The 20,787-nt window shown below is 42.9% G+C and overlaps 1 protein-coding gene, 1 long non-coding RNA gene and 1 pseudogene across 3 annotated transcripts in view; 2 read left to right on the forward strand and 1 right to left on the reverse strand.

Moving 5' to 3' along the window:
* Positions 1-316: 316 nt before the first annotated feature.
* Positions 317-2,587, forward strand: LOC118377782 (uncharacterized). Of its 2 annotated transcripts, XR_004824319.2 has the most exons (6): positions 335-466; positions 1,047-1,174; positions 1,717-1,843; positions 1,946-2,052; positions 2,168-2,214; positions 2,359-2,587. It is a non-coding gene; the product is annotated as an uncharacterized LOC118377782 (long non-coding RNA). The 2 variants fall into 2 exon arrangements; XR_008089190.1 differs by lacking the exon at positions 1,047-1,174 and having other exon boundaries at positions 317-466.
* Positions 2,588-2,863: 276 nt separating this feature from the next.
* LOC118377778 (endoplasmic reticulum-Golgi intermediate compartment protein 2-like) lies at positions 2,864-11,869 on the forward strand (annotated as a pseudogene).
* The window catches only part of LOC118377784 (fatty acyl-CoA reductase 1-like), a 69,734-nt gene continuing 57,003 nt past the window's right edge, over positions 8,057-20,787 (reverse strand). The window contains exons 5-12 of the mRNA XM_052492438.1: positions 19,606-19,783; positions 16,196-16,240; positions 15,951-16,069; positions 15,601-15,668; positions 12,112-12,283; positions 11,716-11,845; positions 11,151-11,278; positions 8,057-11,052 (exon numbers count right to left, since the gene is read on the reverse strand). Of these exons, the coding sequence (XP_052348398.1) occupies positions 10,890-11,052; positions 11,151-11,278; positions 11,716-11,845; positions 12,112-12,283; positions 15,601-15,668; positions 15,951-16,069; positions 16,196-16,240; positions 19,606-19,783 (1,003 nt within the window). The 3' untranslated portion in view covers positions 8,057-10,889. The remainder of the gene's footprint in view (positions 11,053-11,150; positions 11,279-11,715; positions 11,846-12,111; positions 12,284-15,600; positions 15,669-15,950; positions 16,070-16,195; positions 16,241-19,605; positions 19,784-20,787) is intronic.

Raw genomic sequence — 20,787 nt, forward strand, 5'->3', positions numbered from 1 at the left:
AAAGGTATGTTGTAAAAACATTATCACACTAATATACTGTGCAATGATATAGCTAGGTCTAAAATAGTGAAGCTAATACAAACAGTTATCATCCTGTAAACATAAAATAGTTTTGAACTTGATAAATTGATGCAAAATTTGGACTAATGTCCTACACTTTAGGGAACAAGCTATGAAAGAAGACAAAGAATGCGACGTGAGAGTATTTTCACGGACTCAAGCGCCATCTGGTGCAAAATGCGTAAAATTACAACATATTTAGAGCCATTCGCGAGCTCGTCGACAGGTGGCGCTAATGGAAAATAACCATTGACAGTTCCTATCGCCTAACGGGTGGTCGTGTTGCTAAGACAAGACAGCACCCCGTAAAGGACGCTAGAAGCCAACAAACGTCTTATTTCATTAGTTATAATGTTATGAATAGATATCTGCTTTGCAATCAATTTACTGGAGTATAGAAACCTAGGTAAGAAGAGACAATGATGAATGAATGGTTCTCACAGACAGCCATGAGCATCTTTGCTCATTTGTAGCTTTTGTTGGTGATGCTGGTGTTGTTATGTGGCTCTATGATGTTTACTATCACTAGCCATTGAAGGAAACACTATATAGCCTATTGACGTTGGTGGGCTATTTCAGTTGTTTTGCATAGATAACTTTATTGGCGGTAGTGCTGAGCGATTGTTTTTTGAGATCGGTTCGATTTTGGTTCATTATTAAAAAATAATCACGGTTTTCGATTTCGATTTTGGATTAAATGCAGTAATAACACAGAATAAAACAATTAATACATGTACTGTGATGATGGTAGTGACTGCTCATTACTGCTATCACCTATTAACCATCATATTCACATTCATGTATATCCGTTGTTTAAAATTAGTTTTTTTTAAATTTGATGACTATTATTTAATTCCAAAGACATCATCTCATCGTTATAGAGCTGTCTGACAAAATCACTATTTTGTAGTTCTTCAAAGTAAATAAGGCATACTTTTATGACTACTGAATACCAACTATCAATCACTTTGATCATGTATTTTTAGCTAGAGATACCTGGCCAAGCAACAGCTGCTCTCAATAGAGGTGTCATAATACCCATAAAACCTAGCCATCAAAAGTGACCTTGTCCTAGAGAGATTTACACGGTTAACAAAACGTCACGCCAGGCACGGTAAGCCTACACGAAACAGCCATTATTTTAAGTGTTTCTAAAGTCCCCTATGGGAAAAATGAATGCTGGAAAAATGAATGGAACCATTTCTTTGTTTGACCACTAGGTTTTATGACTCACACGGTGGTACTCTATATCCATCCCCTCATGGTCATGCATTCTTGTATCTTCCGTAGCAGGTGTAAAAAAAAAAAAAGAAACGGACCTGACAGGTAGATGCGAAATGGATTATGGTCATTGTAGTTAATTACCATGCTTTATGCACTAAACTATGTAGAATATTGGCCCGTTGGAAACTACAACACCCTACTACATTGCACAGTTCAGGCTGGATCTCATTTCTCTTTAGAGAAACTGTGCAATGTGCACATTGAACTCACAGAAAAACATTTATAATTAGTTGTTTAAAAACCGAAAAGGCCTTGCCAGGTATGACCAATGTGTGCAGTGATGATGGTGGCAACCTGCATATTGTTTTATTCCTATATTACACAGATTAGAATAAAAAATATATAATGGACTGTATGATTTCACTTTCCCAGGATAGGTGTATGAAGGGAGGATGTGGAGAGTGGTCCTGAAGAAAGCCCTGAGTCTGGTTAAGGAGCTGGATGCCTTCCCCAAGGTCCCAGAGAGCTATGTCGAGACCACAGCCACAGGGGGGGACAGGTGAGTTTTCACTCTCAATACAGCTTACATATGTCTGAATGCTGATTCAATAGCTCCAACTTTGAATGACGTCACTAATGATCTTCTCTCGCCCATCCATAGTGTCCCTGATAGCATTTACTGGCATGGCACTGGTGGCCTTCTTTGAGTTCTTTGTATCGGGACACCTGGATGAAGTATGAATACGAAGTGGATAAAGATTTTTCAAGGTACATAGAACTGTTGATTTTGTTTCATCATGATAAGCTCTTATATAAGACTGAACTGTGTTTTACTGCCAATACATTATCTTGGAATCTGACAATACTTTTTCTTCATTTACAGTAAATTCAGAATAAACATAGATATTACAGTTGCCACGAAATGTCAATGTAAGCATTCAACCTTATCACACATTATTTATTGTAATCATTCATGAAATGTAGGTCTTCATATTTTGGGTTAGGTTTAGATGTACTGTATAATTTTCCCCACAACCTCCTGGAGCTAAAGATTGAGTTGGTGTGCTGTTTCAGATGTGGGTGCAGACATTCTGGACCTGGCAGAGACTATATGATAACATCAAATGGCATTCAGTATGAGCCTGTGAGTAGATAACCGAGCCTTCTATTACATACAAATAGACTTTGGTGATCCCAAACCCTGGGACTTTTTCTTCCCTGTGTATTTTCTTCCATCTGTATAAATGTTCAGGGGATTTTTGAGCTGACTCTGCAGCAAAGACTGTGGCACAGGTAAGCAGTTTAGAATTTCAAATTCATAGACAGAGCTATGGATCCAAGGACTGACCATCCATGATATCAAAATGATAATTGTTATTTTTTTGTTGTTGAGCCTATACAGTGTTTGTTTACAAGTAAATTGTTTATAAACAAAAGAGTAAAACAAGTTTCTATTTTGGGTTAGACAGTTCTGATTGGGTTAGACAGTGAAACTAAGCTCATGAGACATTTATGTTTTATTCTTAAATAATCAATGGCTACATATCATGAATTTAAAAGTTTTAAAAATGAGGCAGTAATGGTAGATTGGCCCTTTAAGCACTTTGTTAATAGTCAGAAAATCTCACTCAATCACATTCCAAAAGAAAAAAACAGTTTTGTCGTCCTTCCTGTATGAAATGAGTAGTTAACCTGTTTCTCCCTCTCCCAACTCTCCTTAGGACCCTGTTTCTGATACAGAACAGGTTGAGGGAGGAGCTTTCTCTACAGGGGTCTTGTACAAGAGTGTTCTAAAGGGAGCTCCTACGGCCTTGCCCCCAAGGTTAGTAGGCCTGCCTTGCCCCCAAGGTTAGTAGGCCTGCCTTGCCTCCAAGGTTAGTAGGCCTGCCTTGCCTCCAAGGTTAGTAGGCCTGCCTTGCCTCCAAGGTTAGTAGAACTGCCTTGCCCCCTAGGTTAGTAGACCTAGGGGGCATACCACGGCTAATGACTGTTCTTAGTCACGACGCAACACAGAGTGCCTGGATACAGCCCTTAGCCGTGGTGCATTGGCCATATACCACAAACCTCTGGAGTGCCTTATTGCTATTATAAATTGGTTACCAACGTAATTAGACCAGTAAATAGTAATGTTTTGTCATACCCATGGTATACAGTCTGATATACCACGGCTTTCAACTAGAGGTTGACTGATTAAGATTTGAGTGCCGATGCCTATACCGATTATTGGAGGACCAGAAAAGGCCGATACCGGTTTATCGGCCGATTTAAAAATATATTTTATAATGACAATTACAACGATACTGAATGAACACTTATTTTAACTTAATATAATATGTCAATAAAATCAATTTAGCCTCAAATAAATAATGAAACATGTTCAATTTGGTTTAAATAATGCAAAAACAAAGTGTTGGAGAAGAAAGTAAAAGTGCAATATGTGCCATGTAAAAAAGCTAACGTTTCAGTTCCTTGCTCAGAACATGAGAACATATGAAAGCTGGTGGTTCCTTTTAACATGAGTCTGTCACGAATATTACCGAAGGTGGTGGCGGTCGTCGTCGCCGGTCTACTAGCTGCCACCGATCCTTTGTTCTGTGTTCGTTTGGTTTTGTCTAATTGGTTTCACTTGTTCCTTGTTTGGTTGTTAGGGTGGGGTTATTTAAGTTTGTTTAGCCCGCTTCTGTTTGTGTGGGCTTGTTCATCTGTGTTTGTGAGAGTGGTTAGTGTTTTGTTTTCTCGCTGTCCTAGTATTTCACAGTAGGGTACTATTTTGTTTTATAGTTACACCTGTGTTGGGTATACTATTTTGTTCCTGTGATATTGTGGACATTAAAGTGTGTTTTCCCCGCATCCTTTGCTCTCTGCGCCTGACTCCACACCCATTCACCCATTGAGCGTTACAGAGTCTTCAATATTCCCAGGTAAGAAGTTTTAGGTTGTAGTTATTATAGGACTATTTCTCTCTATACCATTTGTATTTCATATACCTTTGACTATTGGATGTTCTTATAGGCACTTTAGTATTGCCAGTGTAACAGTATAGCTTCCGTCCCTCTCCTCGCTCCTACCTGGGCTCGAACCAGGAACACATCGACAACAGCCACCCTCGAAGCAGCGTTACCCATGCAGAGCAAGGGGAACAACCACTCCAAGTCTCAGAGCGAGTGACATTTGAAAGGCTGTTAGCGCGCACCCCGCTAACTAGCTAGCCATTTCACATCGGTTCACACCAGCCTCATCTCGGGAGTTGATAGGCTTGAAGTCATAAACAGCTCAATGCTTGAAGCACAACGAAGAGCTGCTGGCAAAACGCACGAAAGTTTGTTTGAATGAATGCTTACGAGCCTGCTGGTGCCTACCACCGCTCAGTCAGACTGCTCTATTAAATCAGACTTAGTTATAACATAATAACAGACAGAAATACGAGCCGTAGGTCATTAATATGGTCGAATCCGGAAACTATCATCTGGAAAACAAGATGTTTATTCTTTCAGTGAAATACAGAACCGTTACGTATTTTATCTAACGGGTGGCATCCATCAGTCTAAATATTCCTGTTACATTGCACAACCTTCAATGTTATGTCATAATTACGTAAATTAGGCGGCCCAAACTGTTGCATATACACTGACTGAGTGCAATGAACCCAAGAGAAGTGACACAATTTCACCTGGTTAATATTGCCTGCTAACCTGGATTTATTTTAGCAAAATATGCAGGTTTATAAATATACTTCTGTGTATTGATTTTAAGAAAGGTATTGATGTTTATAGTTAGGTACACATTGGAGCAACGATACACACCGCATCGATTATATGCAACGCAGGACACACTAGATAAACTAGTAATATCATCAACCATTTAACTAGCTAGCAACTTACCTTGGCTTCTTACTGCATTTGCGTAACAGGCAGTCTCCTCGTGGAGTGCAATGTAATCAGGTGGTTAGAGCGTTGGACTAGTTAACTGTAAAGTTGCAATATTGAATCCCCTGAGTTGTCAAGGTAAAAATCTGTAATTCTGCCCCTGAACGAGGCAGTTAACCCACCGTTCTTAGGCCATCATTACAAATAAGAATGTGTTCTTAACTGACTTGCCTTGTAAAGATAAAGATTAAATAAAGGTGTAAAAAAAAACCTGCCAAATCGGTGTCAAAATACAGATTTCTGATTGTTATGAACTTGAAATCGCCCATAATTAATTGGCCATTCCGATTAATCAGTCGACCTCCACTTTCAACCAATCAGCATTCAGGGCCTGAACAACAGGGTTATATTTAAGTGCATGTTGTATGTAAATCATTATTTATGGGGAAAGGTATGTAATACTACCACAGACTCAGAAGTTCATTGAGTTTTTCTCAATGAGGTTTTCACTGTCCTATTTCACCTGACTGAATGTGAGCTGGGTTTCATCAATGCATTGCAGCGTACAACTTCTCCCATCGGATAGACCATTTGTCTTTCGGAGAAGAGATCCCCGGCATCATCAATCCTCTGGACGGGACAGAGAAAATCACCAGCAACCGTAAGTTACTGATCCTCCTCACTGAGACCAGGAAGTAAACACAATATGTTCTTATCAAACCTAATTCAGCTGTTACTTAATGTGTAGCTTCCAGCCTATTCTGCTCAGCATGGCGTCATGAGTTTGCAGGGAGAAAATGTAGCTATTTGTATCCATTTGAAGTGGATTCACTGCAGTCTTGCTTTCATTCACTTGCCATTCAAAGCAGCCTAGTTTCTCCAGGGGAAAGAACTGAAGCCACCTATTTCACCTTTTCTATGCGTATTCTGTGTAGTCTGTCACTAGATGGATGGGGTAAAGGGCTTTGCTCTTTGTCTTGTTGTTGCAGATAATGAGATGTTCCAGTATTTCATTATGGTGGTTCCTACCAAACTGCAGACACACACCAGTTATCTGTGACTGAGAGGGTAAGTCCTGATTTAGGCACAGATCTAGTATCAGCCTGTCTTCCCCAAATCCTAATATTAACCATCAGGGGAGAGGAATTCTATTTGATGTTGACCATGATGGAGGATGCTGCAGTGGGTTCAGATAATGGATCAGTCTCCTCATCCATCCATCCAGTCCATTCAGCTCCCTCTGCTGGCTGCCAAAAGTTACTTCAAGCTCTGCTGTATAACACCACCACCTGAGACAGTCATATATTTATCTCTTACACACATATTCACATACACAAAGGCTAGATGTTAGAAAGGTGTGTGTGTATAAAGGAGAGATTAACCCCCACCCCACTCTACCTAACCACTGTCTGGTCTAGGAGCGGGTGATCAACCATGCGACGGGCAGCCACGGTGTGTCTGGGATCTTTATGAAGTACGACACCAGCTCTCTGATGGTGACGGTCAGTGAGCAGCACATGCCCCTCTGGCAGTTCCTGGTACGACTCTGTGTCATCATCCGTGGCATCTTCTCCACCACAGGTCCAGACAACACTCACTCTTACCACCCAGTGTCATGGGCAGACCTCATACTGTTCATGTCTCACAAATCATTCCACGGTTGCTTTGCCAGCCTGATACTGTGCCACGTTAGAGAAATGCACCCTGAACATCTTCATTGATCTTCTCTCTCCCACAGGCATGATCTATGGGTTTGTTGTCTTCTGTTTTGACAGTCTGCTGTCACTTCAAACTAGGCCCATGTAAACCCAGAGAGGTGAGCCCAGTCTTCTTTATTGCCACTGAAACTGTCACAAAATGATGGTAAACCCTTACATGTACCAGGTTTCCTGTGTCTCACTGGTAGTAGTGTATTTACACTGTACCTCTGCATGTTCTCTATTTCCAGGTGGTTCTCCCAGATGCCCATGTGAACAACCGTGCTGCTCCACTCCTGACATGTACAGGAGTAGCCCTCTGACCTGCGCCCATATCCACAAAGCTCTCTGAGTAGGAGTGCTGAGCTTGGATCAGTTTCACCCTTTTGGATCACAAGCTAAGATTATATGGACAGATCCTAGATCAGCATTCCTACTGTGAGACGCTTTGTGGATATGGGACCTGGAGCCTGCTGCTGATCGTGCACCTACTGTCCCTTCACCTGTGGGGGAATCCAGGAAGAGAAGTCTCCAATCACAAGTATGTGGTTTGCTGGGAGTTTGGTTTGAACCAAATAAGAGTAAACTGATTAGGATCCGACAATCATAATTGTTCTATTTGTTTTGGACAGTATCCTCATGACTACCATTATAATATATTTATATCCTGTAAATATGTATTTTGCACTGGAAAATGGAAAGCAGCTCCCCAGTTTTATCAGGCTTAGTGTGTAAAGGTATTGGGACGTTGTCATCTGTAAGTTAGGCTGAATGAAATGTGATCATTCATGTCATGTTTGTTCTATTTCTATCTATTTGCAGTGTTGTTCAGTATCTGTTTCACATCTGTCAATGGGAGATGTCCTATTACATGTGTTTTAGTGCACTTCATCACTTCATGTTGTACACTTTACATTAATTTAAATCTCTCGTTTGGTATCCCACTATCTTCTGGTGATGGTGCGTGCTCTTAGCCTGCGCTTACACAAGCAGTCCATTTTGGATCTTTTATTCCACTAATTGGTCTTTTGACCAATCACATCACATCTTTTCACATCCAATCTTTTCAGATCTGATTGGTCAAAATACCAATTAGTTTTTAAAAAGATCAGAATTGGGCTGGCTGTATAAATGCAGCCATGGAAGTAGGCTAAATCTATTTTCTACATGAGGCAGCAGTGTATGAAGCAGAATGATTAGCACACTGACCAATTTGTCTTTTGGTTTATTCATGTTTTGCCAAACCAACTTTAAGTGTTTTCAGAGCAGGAATAGAGGGTCATTTGCCAATTACATTTCAAACAAAATAAAGTTGTAAGTGTTGCAGTTCACAGAACACTGCCCAGTTAGCCTGATCTACCCACAGTGCTCTGCTTCCACTATGTATCATAACAAAGACACTGCTTTGTTCTCAACATGACAGATGCCAAGATCCATAAAAAGCAGGACATTTTGTTCAACTTCATTGTAGAGGAAAAGCCATTTGTGTTGGGCATGCATTTGGTTCATAGTCCCTCACTGAATTTAGGAAAGGATGGTCATTATTGTTGCACAGCATTACTGGCTCACATAGAAACATGTTTTTCCAGAGGGAGGATTTGAGGTACATTTAGTCAAGACTTCTACCATTGATACTGTATATAGATGTATCATCTCGTTAAAAAATGGACTGCTGCTGTCTGCCACAAGTAACACTTCAGATCTAGTCTGGGATCTCTGTGGTAGTCAGACTCCTGCAGAATCAACCCTCAAATACTACTCGTTTAAGTCATCTAGAAAAATAATAGAACTATTTACACATCTTCTAAACTTGTTTATATATGATACTGTCACCATCTACAGTGCATTCGGAAAGTATTCAGACCCCTTGACTTTTTCCACACTTTGTTACATTACAGCCTTGTTCTTAAATTGATTAAACTACACACAATACCCCATGACAAAGCAAAAACAGGTCTTTATAAATTTGAGCAAATTTACTTAGTACTTTGTTGAAGCACCTTTGGCAGCGATTACAACCTTGAGTCTTCTTGGGTATGACGCTACAAGCTTGGCACACCTGTATTTGTGAAGTTTATCCCATTCTTCTCTGCAGATCCTATCAAGCTCTGTCAGGTTGGCTGGGGAGCGTTGCTGCACAGCTATTTTCAGGTCTCTCCAGAGATGTTTGATCGGGTTCAAGTCCGGGCTCTGGCTGGGCCACAGACATTTCATTGACTTGTCCCGAAGCCACTTCTGCATTGTCTGTGTGCTTAGGGTCGTTGTCTTGTTGGAAGGTGAACCTTGGCCCCAGTCTGATGTTCTGAGCGCTCTGGAGCAGGTTTTTCATAAAGGATCTCTGTACTTCTCCATTCCTCTTTCCTTCTATCCTTACTAGTCTCCCAGTCCCTGCCACTAAAAAACATCCCCACAGCATAATGCTGCCACCACCATGCTTCACCGTAGGGATAGTGCCAAGTTTCCTCCAGACGTGACGATTACTGGGCAGCCAGCTCTAGGAAGAGTTTTGGTGGTTCCAAACTTCTTCCATTTAAGAATTATGGAGGCCACTGTGTTCTTGGGGACCTTCAATGCTTGGGGACCTTCAATTGGTACCCTTCCCCAGATCTGTGCCTCAACACAATCCCGTCTCAGAGCTCTACGGACAATTCCTTCGACCTCATGGCTTGGTTTTTGCTCTGACATGCACTGTCAACTGTGGGACCTTAGCCAGTTGTATGCCTTTCCAAATCATGTCCAATCAATTGAATTTACCGCAGGTGGACTCCAAGTTGAACAAACAGCTCAAGGATGATCAATGGAAACAGGATGCACCTGAGCTCAATTGAGTCTCATAGCAAATGTCTGAATACTTATGTAAATAGGGTATTTCTGTTTTTTATTTAATACATTTTCAAAAATGTCTAAACCTCGCTTTGGTATTGTGTGTAGATTGAGGAAAAACATTTAACCAATTTTAGAACAAGGCTGTAATTTAACAAAATTTGGAAAAAGTCAAGGGGTCTGAATACTTTCCGAATGCGCCGTACCACTTAAGACAAGCCTTAGTTTGACGCAATTATTTATAAAGATGAAAAACTAGTAAACTTAGTTTCAATATAAACTGCTGTACAAAACAGGCAAAAAGTGGACAAACAGTAAAACAAAAAATGTGTCTTATGCGTTGTGTCAATCATACCGATGTCAATATTCAGTAGTCGTCAACCAGGTCGGATGTTAGTACTACAGGAGCAGTCTTCAGTGGTCAAGATTTAGGGCTCCATTCAATCCGCATCACAGAAGTTCAGCTTTACAGCATGATTGAAACAAGGGGAATGTTCCTGCTTTTGCATTTTTTCAATTTATAGTGCTTCAACTTCACAGATTGAATAGAGCCCTTAATGTGATCAACACTGAAGTTACTCTCGGATATCCTTAGCTGGCCTCGCTACAGAGTACAGGTTCCCAAATATTCTGTCAGTACAAACCAATACAAGGTAAAAACACATCGCCCATGGAAGAAGAGAGGCCATGGATATCTCAGCATTCACACATTAAGAGTCAATGTACAGAAATTGTCTTTCAGTGGAGGCCTGACATACAGTATTTTAAGTATGCAAAAACAAATCCTCTATTCCAAGACATTGTATCTGGGTTGGGGAGGACGTAAACTATGAGCAAAAACGTGGGGAGAGTATACAATGGGTTTGTTGCATATGTAATCTGTCGCTTTAAGAAAAGCCGTAGTTCGAAAAGAAATAACACTTACATAGTGGTTTTACTGTATGACGTACAACAGGGTCAGAAGGAACAGTGTCTGGTTGAGGAGTGGGGTTGTGTGCCGCTGCTGGTCTGAGGGGTGGGGTCTGGTTGAGGAGTGGGGTTGGATGCTGCTGGAAGTCTGAGGGGTCTGGTTGGGTGCTGCTGGAGGTCTGAGGGGTCTGGTTGGGTGCTGCTGGAGGTCTGGTTGAGGAGTGGGGTTGTGTGCTGCTGGAGGTCTGAGGGGTGTGGTCTGGTTGAGGAGGCGAGCAGGGCGTTCAGCTGGTCAACGGTCAGTTGGTCATCAGTTGGTGAGTGTGCTGGAGGCCCTGAAGTAGGAGAGGAACTTGAAGCAGAGGCTGACCACAAAGTACCAGATGTTCCTAGCCATCTGAGAGCGGGCGATGAACACCCTCCAGATGAAGACCAGCAGTAGAGTGTTGAATGTGTAGCGGATGTTCCTCAGCCTGAGGGAGGGAGGGAGTTGGAAGTACACACTCATTTACATCCTTCTTCAAAATAAGACAGGAGCAAACACAGTCAGCCCTGTAAGTAGTCTACTCACTTCCTGAGGTGTTGCCTGGCTGCAGGGATGTCGGACATGTCTTCATTCAGAACGTACTTCTTGGTGCCGATGCAGTAGTTCTCTATGTATTCTGGCCAGTTCAGCTGACGCACGTCAAAGTTGAATGTCTGGGAGAGAGTGTGCAGTAAGACATGGCTATTATGGTCACATTCTGTCAATTATGAAAACCTTTGGGATATCTATAATTTAACCTTCTGAAATTGAATGATGTAATGAGGCAAGTCAGTTAAGAACAAATTCTTATTTTCAATGACGGCCAAGGAACAGTGGGTTAACTGCCTTGTTCAGGGGCAGAACAACAGATGTTTACCTTGTCAGCTCGGGGATTTGATCTTGCAACCTTTCCGTTCCTAGTCCAACGCTCTAACCAGTAGGCTATGCTGCCTTATTAGTGACCTGTTGTCTTGAAATCAATAAAGCTGTTTGTTTTAGCTGAAATGATGGCTTGGTGGCATTACTAGGTGAAATACATACCATATTGACTATATACATCAACATGCAGAGATGGTGTGTGCATAGAGGATGGATGCTGAGTCTACTGTACCTTCCTGTCCTCAGGGCTGAGGTGGCTCATCAGCATGTTCATGTTCTCGGAGTTCCACTCCCAGTCCTGACTGCTGAAGTACTCCAGCAGGCCGATGGCCTTGTGCAGCCGGTTGAAGATATGCATCATCCTACACAGAGAGAGAGGAATGGAGGATCTCAGTCCAAATGTACTGCATGCATATTGTACACAATTGTAATGTTTGTTTCATTGAAGACTTCATTAAAGATCACTTGTATGCAGCAAACACTGATTTCTTTATGATTACAGACCGTTTGATCTATTTTTTACATCACAATGTGTTGATTGGGTTGAAAACAAGTAGGTAGTTCAATTTTCATAGACCGAACAATGGTCTAGTGATAATGCTGATTGTCAGGACATTAGTAATCTTACTGGGGCTTCTGTCCAGACAGTCTCAGGTAGAGGTCATAGATGAGGGCAGGGAACTTGTGGCTGACCAGGATCCAATACTGGTTCATCAGGTAGTTGGAGGTGATGTTGGCGTTGGGCCTTCTGAAAGCCTGCTCCAGAGGGTTCCTCTTGAAACTGGACATCACATGGTGCTCTGAGAGAGAATACAAAGGAGTTAAAAATGTGAAGGAATCTTTGGCTTGGAGCTGACATCCCTATCTTACAGCTCTATTCTGTTGTGGCATTTTAAGGGGTGTAACGTTACGGAGGTACCTCTCACATTTTCCTCAGCCACTATATTAGATAATTGGGATGTATCCAAGGGTGTGGTTTTCTGTTGCACTAATGACTACATTCACAGCAGCTGCACACCTTCCCCACCTGGCTGCAATCACGGCAGCTCAGACCAAGGTAAAACTGCTGGGGGAACAGCTAGTGAAAGAACCAGTGGGTGGTACTGGTGTGAATTTGTTCTTCGTGACCCACCAGCCTCTATTAAGATGTGAACAGCCTTACGAGGGTAGCTCTCTCCTGTGTAGAAGACTATCTGGGGTAAGCCCAGGGTAGCTCTCTCCTGTGTAGAAGACTATCTGGGGTAAGCCCAGGGTAGCTCTCTCCTGTTGAGCTGTAGTTTTGTCATTTTGAAGCTTTCCCATTTAATTTATTCCCTATAACTGTTTTAGTGCTTTTGTTTTCAAATTGATCTCATCACTTTTGAGAGCCAAGTGGAGGAAGAAGCGTACGCGCAGACTGAAGTGGTGGAAAATGAGGCTGAGGTCCAAGTAGACTGGGCCCATCCCCTACAGCTGTGATACCCCTCCAAGACCACTGTGGTGATTGAAGCCTGCAGTCCATGATGTGCAAAGAGCTGAACCAAAGTTGTCTGATGCCAACCTCATTGGAGTAAAGGACAGATCCTGGCTACCCAGCCCTCTACTATGCTAAATGGGCTAGCCAGCAACGACTACTGGAGAATGGCGAGGAAGACATCTCATACTAAATGGAGTGTTTTGGATTTACGTACAGTATAATACAAAATGCTCTGAGACCACATGCCACACTACATATGACCCTTCGAGGAATCAAAGCCACACCCCTGATGTTGCACCGTGCTCCAGCACATTTCTGTGGATCAACTCTGTCATTAATTGTATATTTTTTTATTAACTCTAAGTAGAACAATAGGATTAAATCTGATTGTGATTTGTTGGCTATGTGCCATTTAAAGGGAGAACATGCTGTGTTTACCGTGAACACTGCATTTACAGGGTGCATAGCTGACAAAGGGCGACGTTATTGAATCCCGGCCAGAGGGACTATTCTCCAGCCCCACTAACAAGAGTTGAAAGATGGTTTTGGTGTTGAGGGTGAGTGTTCCCTGCTAGGGAAAGGTAACACAAATATACATTTTTTGTAAAAAGGCATCCGCAAGATTAGAACCTGTGACCTTCTGGTCCCTACCCAGCAGCACCCTTGTTTTTTCAAGTATTTAATGCTGTTCAGTCAAAGTAAACAAAGTAGATTAGAAATGTAATTTGTTAAAATGTTTGGTAAGGAAAACAAGTCACAGCCAGGATTCGAACTGGCAACGCCCTCCACCCACCTCCAACCTACCTCCCTGAAAGCATTTATTTTATTTGACTCATCTGTAAACTCCACACACTGACATGTTAGTCTAACTCAGAGCTTTTCATCCAACCAATCACATTTGTTCTGCCCTAGAAAGTGGAGCTTCCCTCAGTACAAGATTGAGGCCGGGGATCAATTCGCAGTGCTGTTAAATGGTACATTGTCTAGTGCCCTGTTCTATAACAAGCCTTGGATTGATTGAGAAAGTCCTGAGCACTATTCCAGGGCTCCTTCTTTGATTCCTTGGGAGATTCTCTATTGCACAAAATTCCGGCCTTTCCTCGACGCCTCTGTCCTCCTCTCAGTGATAAGTGGTCATGGAGAGTGTCAATTCGTTAGTAAGCTATCAGAGGAGTGTCATTCACTCCTCAATAGCCTCCTCCTCGCCAAGGATAATCATGTGCTTCCTCATGGCTGCTAGCGCCGAAGTGTTTTCAAATTTTCCACACCCCCTTTGAATCAGCTGTTTTCTCAAAGGAGACAACCATGCACACATTTAAAACGATACTCTACTTATCCTTTTATCTATAGAATGTATTGCACAAGTAGCTATATTAGTTTTTATCACTTTGTATTTTGTGATTCCTCCTCTGTAAACATCATTTGCCTGATGACGAGCGAGTGAATTACCGTCACATTTCCCTCCACGTTCCCTCTCCTTACTGCCGCTCCTCAATTCTATTGACCTTTTTCAAAAGGGGGTGAGAAGCGGACAGAAGGCGACCAAAACCAATTAAGATACCAGAATGTTGATAACATATCCAGCCAGCAAACCTCAAACTTCCCTAAACAGCCCCATGGGTCCCCTAGACCCAGTTTGATTAGCTTAATTCTTAGCTCTTATGTGGTCTGGTAGATTAGTGCCCGCTATCCCAGGTTTATAACAGCAAGGCAGAGTGATGAGCCCTAATCCCTCTGCCAGCCATCTGATGGCAATTTCCCAGAGTGAAAGGAGCAGATTCACTAATCTGAGAGCATGGGGACCCTGGCTGTCGCCCGCTACCACGCTAATCTGAGCCTGACAGATACCCGGCCCGCATGGACCTTTTCCTCTGTGGTCCACTGGGATGTACGGTAGATGATGGGCCGGGAGGTGAGCTGCCACCACAACCAAAATGCTGGTTGGGTGATGATGACATGATGCCTCTACTTGTTATTGTTTGGGCAACTGTGCTTTATTGCTGATGGGAGTTGTCATCTGGGCAGATCCACAGTGGTGAGGTCAAACAGATGTACACAGTATGTGGTGGGTTCAGTAATGTTCTACTAGCTGCCAGAAGGTGGCAGTAAACCCTCGCCACTGTCAAATCCCTGGGCATCTAATTATGACACAGATCATTTATCCACCTGCTTCTCACTGCTACACCATTCAAAGTGATTTAGGAGAACCAGGACTGACAGACAACCCACCGTTTCATATCCCCGGTGGGAATGTATGATGTATAGTGACAACACCATCAACCAAATGGATCACTAGTCACTTTAATAATGTTTACATATCTCATCTCATACCATCTATTGCATCTTGCCTATGCCACTCGGCCATCGCTCATCCATATATTTATTTTCCTATTCCATTCCTTACTTAGATTTGTGTGTATTAGGTAGTTGCTGTGGAATTGTTAGATATTGCTGCACTGTTGGAACTAGAAGCACAAGCAATTCGCAACACTCGCAATAACATCCGTTGACCATGTGTATGTGACCAATAAAATGTGATATCAAGATTTCAACTGCTGAAGTATATTGATTTATGACGACGGAAGACATAGTGGCAGATGAGCAAGCACTGATTATGTCACTGTAACAGGCATACAGACAGACTGACTGACAGATACCTACCGATCTCTCCCCAGTGGAAAGGGTTGATGCCGCCTGTAGTGCAGTTGTAAACCAGCGCTGCTTTGGGTCTGCAAGGGAGCAGAGAGATGAGGTCAGAGTGGTTAAAGGGATCAAAGGGGAGGGTCCATTAGGAAACATCTATAAAATGAGCCCACAAACACAAAATCACATCAATTGAAAACACTGGGCTTCCTCATCAGTCAATGGTGTAGAGCTGGGGAGATGTGTTCGAACAAACTGGGTAGGTTTACAGGAGGTCTTTCTGCAGGTCAATATGGGGGTGTCTGTTTGTGTGGGTTAAACCATACAGTCATTGGTCAAACCATATTCCACCTGGGGGGAAAGTTAACCTGTGCACTGCCGTGTACCAGCCAGCGGCCAGGGTCAGGTTGATGACCACGTCCACAGGGATGAGGTCCGCCACCGCATCATTGTTGGCTCTCATGGTGCGCAGGATGCCCTTCCCCGCCTGATCAGACAGGACACAGGGTTACCACATCTCATCATCACCTGATCATCGTTTAAACTAGTAGCATCAAAATGAGCAAACTTACTATCTGAAAAATACAACCAATAAGTAGATGTTGGTACTTACAGCGATGAAGACTCCGCTTGGTCCATTGAAGTTGTCGATCCAACCCTGAGACAGAAGAACAGGGAGGGAATAAATGAGTGTAATGAGAGATTAGGGGTTCTATTCAATCCGTACGGATTTTTTTAATCCATTATTTAAATTGAAAGGCAATGTTCCACCGTAAGCGGACACGGTAGATGCTGCATATGTCTGCTCAATCAGAAATTACCTAAAAATGTATATCTCGCAATCTGGAATGCTTTAGCGATGCAGACTGAATAGAGATGTAGGTGGAAGAGAACCCTAAGTACCCCCCTTAAAACTAAGTACCCCCCTTAAAACTCCTTAGTTGCTACATCTATTTTTGGACTTGTAAATTAATGATATATACCCATTGATTGTTGAAGAATATAACTTATAAATGCCTCGTGAGCTTAGTTCAGCTGTCATACCCCATCAGAACCCAAAATACAAGCTTGTTGTACTTTAATGGTTGTAAATATAAACAAACACTGTATAGCCTAACAACATGGTTAAAACTATACATGTTATATCGTGGATGGTTAGTCCTTGCATCCATAGCTCTGTCTATGAATTTGAGAGTGGTTACATTTCTCCAGGCCAATTTTTTTTATTTAACCAGGCAAGTCAGTTTAAGAACAAATTCGTATTTGCAATGATGGCCTAGGAACAGTGAGATAACTGCCTTGTTCAGGGGCAGAACGACAGATGTTTACCTTGTCAGCTCAGGGATTCGCTCTAACCACTAGGCTACCTGCCTCAGCTTTTTAACAAAACACAGGCGGTGTTTCCGCTTTGTTACCGTTTCAATGAGGAATTCTAGCTTCAAGCAGCACTATAACATTGCTGCAACATCATCAAGTTACAAATAGCCTCCTAACAGTAACATCAATTAGATTGGTGTGTATCTGCTGAGTTAGCATTCCAGTGGTGTGCTAGGCTAGCTAGCTACCTATGGAGAGTGAGACTGAGATAGGGAGAGTAACAGTGTCCACATCAATTAGATTGTTGTGTATCTGCTGAGTTAGCATTCCAGTGGTGTGCTAGGCTAGCTAGCTACCTATGGAGAGTGAGACAGATAGGGAGAGTAACAGTGTCCACATCAATTAGATTGTTGTGTATCTGCTGAGTTAGCATTCCAGTGGTGTGCTAGGCTAGCTAGCTAGCTACCTATGGAGAGTGAGACTGAGATAGGGAGAGTAACAGTGTCTACATCAATTAGCCCTCCGGTAATACATTGGTAATAGACTGGGCTTATTTGTGTGGGTCTGGCTGTGGCTTGTCCCTACAGGGTAAGTGTAACGGCGTTCTTCGTTTGTAGAAAGAGAGTCGGACCGAAATGCAGAGTGGTGGTTACTCATGTCTTTAATGAAGAGATCGCGATACATGAAAAATACAAATACAAAAACAACATGAAACGGAACGTGAAACCTAATTACAGCCTATCTGGTGAAACTACACAGAGACAGGAACAATCACCCACGAAATACAAAGCGAAACCCAGGCTACCTAAATACGGTTCCCAATCAGAGACAACGAGAATCACCTGACTCTGATTGAGAACCGCCTCAGGCAGCCAAGCCCATACAACACCCCTACTCAGCCGCAATCCCAATAACCACAAAACCCCAATACGAAATACAACAAAACAAACCCATGTCACACCCTGGCCTGACCAAACAATCAACGAAAACACAAAACACTAAGACCAAGGCGTGACAGTAAGGCTACATGGTCTGGTGCAGACAGACAGTCAGACAAATAGGAGTCCTTATCACACCGCCCCAGACACAATTTCTGCAGGTATACATCTTTGACCTCATTAAGGGATCGCCTGTGACATTTTAACACTTAACGGAGTTCTGAGGACATGGAGATTGAAGTTCATCACACACACACACACACACACACACACACACACACACACACACACACACACACACACACACACACACACACACACACACACACACACACACACACACACACACACACACACACACACACTCCTCCCGTCGCTCCCACTGTCTCGAGCTGCCTGCGCAATAAACTTGTAAAGCGTGATCTTTTGGCTGTTTTGCTGCCAGGCCTGGATCCTGCTCTGTTGAAACGTTACAGCCCCAGAAAGCTAAATGCAGCCCTGGGGCTGTAACGTCGTTTTCTGTGGATATACTTTGTGCTGTTTAAAAGTGTATTATACTCTATTAAACTCTGAAAGTGTGAATTTTTTCGTCTTCTAGATTTTTGATCTCTTTCTGTGTGAATTCATGGAGCCTCAGACGTTCAAATAATATTCCTGTAGGAAAATAAAGTAAGCATGTCATCTGAATTTGCGGGAAAGAACTTATATTATAATCACAAAAATGATGAAATGTTGAACACCATCCTCCCATTGCTCCTCCAAAATTTTAAGCAGCAATAAAGTCTGCATTTATATTTTAAACGCTTTAATACGTCCATCTGCCGCTATGTTAAGTGAGATTAAAATGCTAAACTCTGGAATCCTTACGCTAAGATGTTATCCTACACTACAACAGCCGGACAGAATCGAAAATAAAAAGCAGCTTACTCATGAAAGTACCATCACCCTGCACATCCAGAAGAGGACTGGCCACCCCTCGGAAGCTGGTTATTATCTAGCTTTCTCCTTAGGTTCCTGCCTTTCTAGGGACAACTGCTGATGTCAAAATACCTTTATAAAATACATTATATTGATTGATTGATTGATTGATTACTGCACCCACTGAACTTTCAGAGTGGCCTTTCCATGAACCTACCGTTGCTTTTCAGTGACCTACTATCTAGTAGGAGACACTCATAGGCTCTCCGGTTTCAGCACTGGCAGTACCCCTCCCTTTCCCCTTCCTTGCACCCCTCACAATGCCTACCCAGCTGTTGGGGTCAGGGACACTCCTCTTCGAGTCCTGGAATCCAGCCCAGCCAGACTTTCTGAACCATTAGACCTGTCCTGGTCCAACCCTAATACAACCTTTACTCAGCACTACACACCCAATCCCCCTTAAAGTCTGACTGTACACAGGGGAGATATATTGACCAGTGTACTATTACAGCGATCGATCGCTAATTCCCATCCTTTTGGCACCACAGCAGGACATGATGGTGTGAGAATTGACAGAATTCTGACTGAGCATTTTACCATCACAGTGAAAGTGCTACATAGATTTTTATAAATTGTGATATATTTCTCAACAGTCAGGTGGCTGAGCCAATCACACTTCTTCTGATACACTTATCTTGCTGACCAATCAGTACACTGTTTAACGTCCATAGACTACATACAGAATGTGATCCATGTATCTATTGATCATCTATTGACTTTATTGCTGTAATCTAGTCCCACAGAATGATGTATGTATATGATACTGTATCTCTATGGTAACGGTACTCACAGGGAAAGGCTCCTGCCAGCTGGCTCCCACTATGGAGGGTCTGATGATGCCGATGCTGAGCTTGCTGCTCTCCTTCTGAACCACGCACTCTGCCAGGGCTTTGGTGTAGGTGTAGGTGTTGGGGTGCTCCCCGATGAGGCGCGGTGTGATGTCACGGACAATGCTGTCCTCCATCCACCTGCAGTCGCAGACACAAGAGGACACTCACAATTAGACTTGCATCACAATGGTACAGGACACATGCCAGGATTGAAGTAAAGTTGGCATTTTGAGGGCCTCCCGGGTGGCGCAGTGGTCAAGGGCGCTGTACTGCAGCGCCAGCTGTGCCACCAGAGACTCTGGGTTCGCGCCCAGGCTCTGTCGTAAACTGGCCGCGACCGGGAGGTCCGTGGGGCGATGCACAATTGGCCTAGCGTTGTCCGGGTTAGGGAGGGTTTGGCCGGTAGGGAAATCCTTGTCTCATCGCGCACCAGCGACTCCTGTGGCGGGCCGGGCGCAGTGCGCGCTAACCAAAGTTGCCAGGTGCACAGTGTTTCCTCCGACACATTGGTGCGGCTGGCTTCCGGGTTGGATGGCGCTGTGTTAAGAAGCAGTGCGGCTTGGTTGGGTTGTGTATCGGAGGACGCATTACTTTCAACCTTCGGAGTTGTAGCGATGAGACAAGATAGTAGCTACTAAAACAATTGGATACCACGAAATTGGGGAGAAAAAGGAGTAAAATTCACAAAAAACAAACAAACAAAAAAAGTTGGCATTTTGTGTAGATAGATGAAACGTTGTTCACTCAGATAGCCGTCTGTGATGGTATTTATAATCAATCATTAGTTGAAAATGGCACAAGGTGGTGTGGACTTCACAGCACCCTTGGTTCGGTTCAATTCCATTTCAATCAGTTCCTTCAGGAGATTAATTGAAATTCAATGAATATACTGTCATTTATCTAACTAAGGAGATAAGGAGTAAGATTCTATCAGATAGTCGACACCAGCATAGAGGTTGTTTAGAGGTTTAGAGGCATAGAGGCTGTTTAGAGGTTTAGAGGCATAGAGGTTGTTTAGAGGTTGTTTAGAGGTTTAGAGGCATAGAGGTTGTTTAGAGGTTGTTTAGAGGTTTAGAGGCATAGAAGTTGTTTTGGTGGTGTTGGAGGTGGAACGGAGTTAGAGCTGTCAAATCCACAAGCGG

This window comes from Oncorhynchus keta, chromosome 33 (genome assembly GCF_023373465.1).
Source record: "Oncorhynchus keta strain PuntledgeMale-10-30-2019 chromosome 33, Oket_V2, whole genome shotgun sequence".
In the NCBI taxonomy this organism is placed as follows: domain Eukaryota; kingdom Metazoa; phylum Chordata; class Actinopteri; order Salmoniformes; family Salmonidae; genus Oncorhynchus; species Oncorhynchus keta.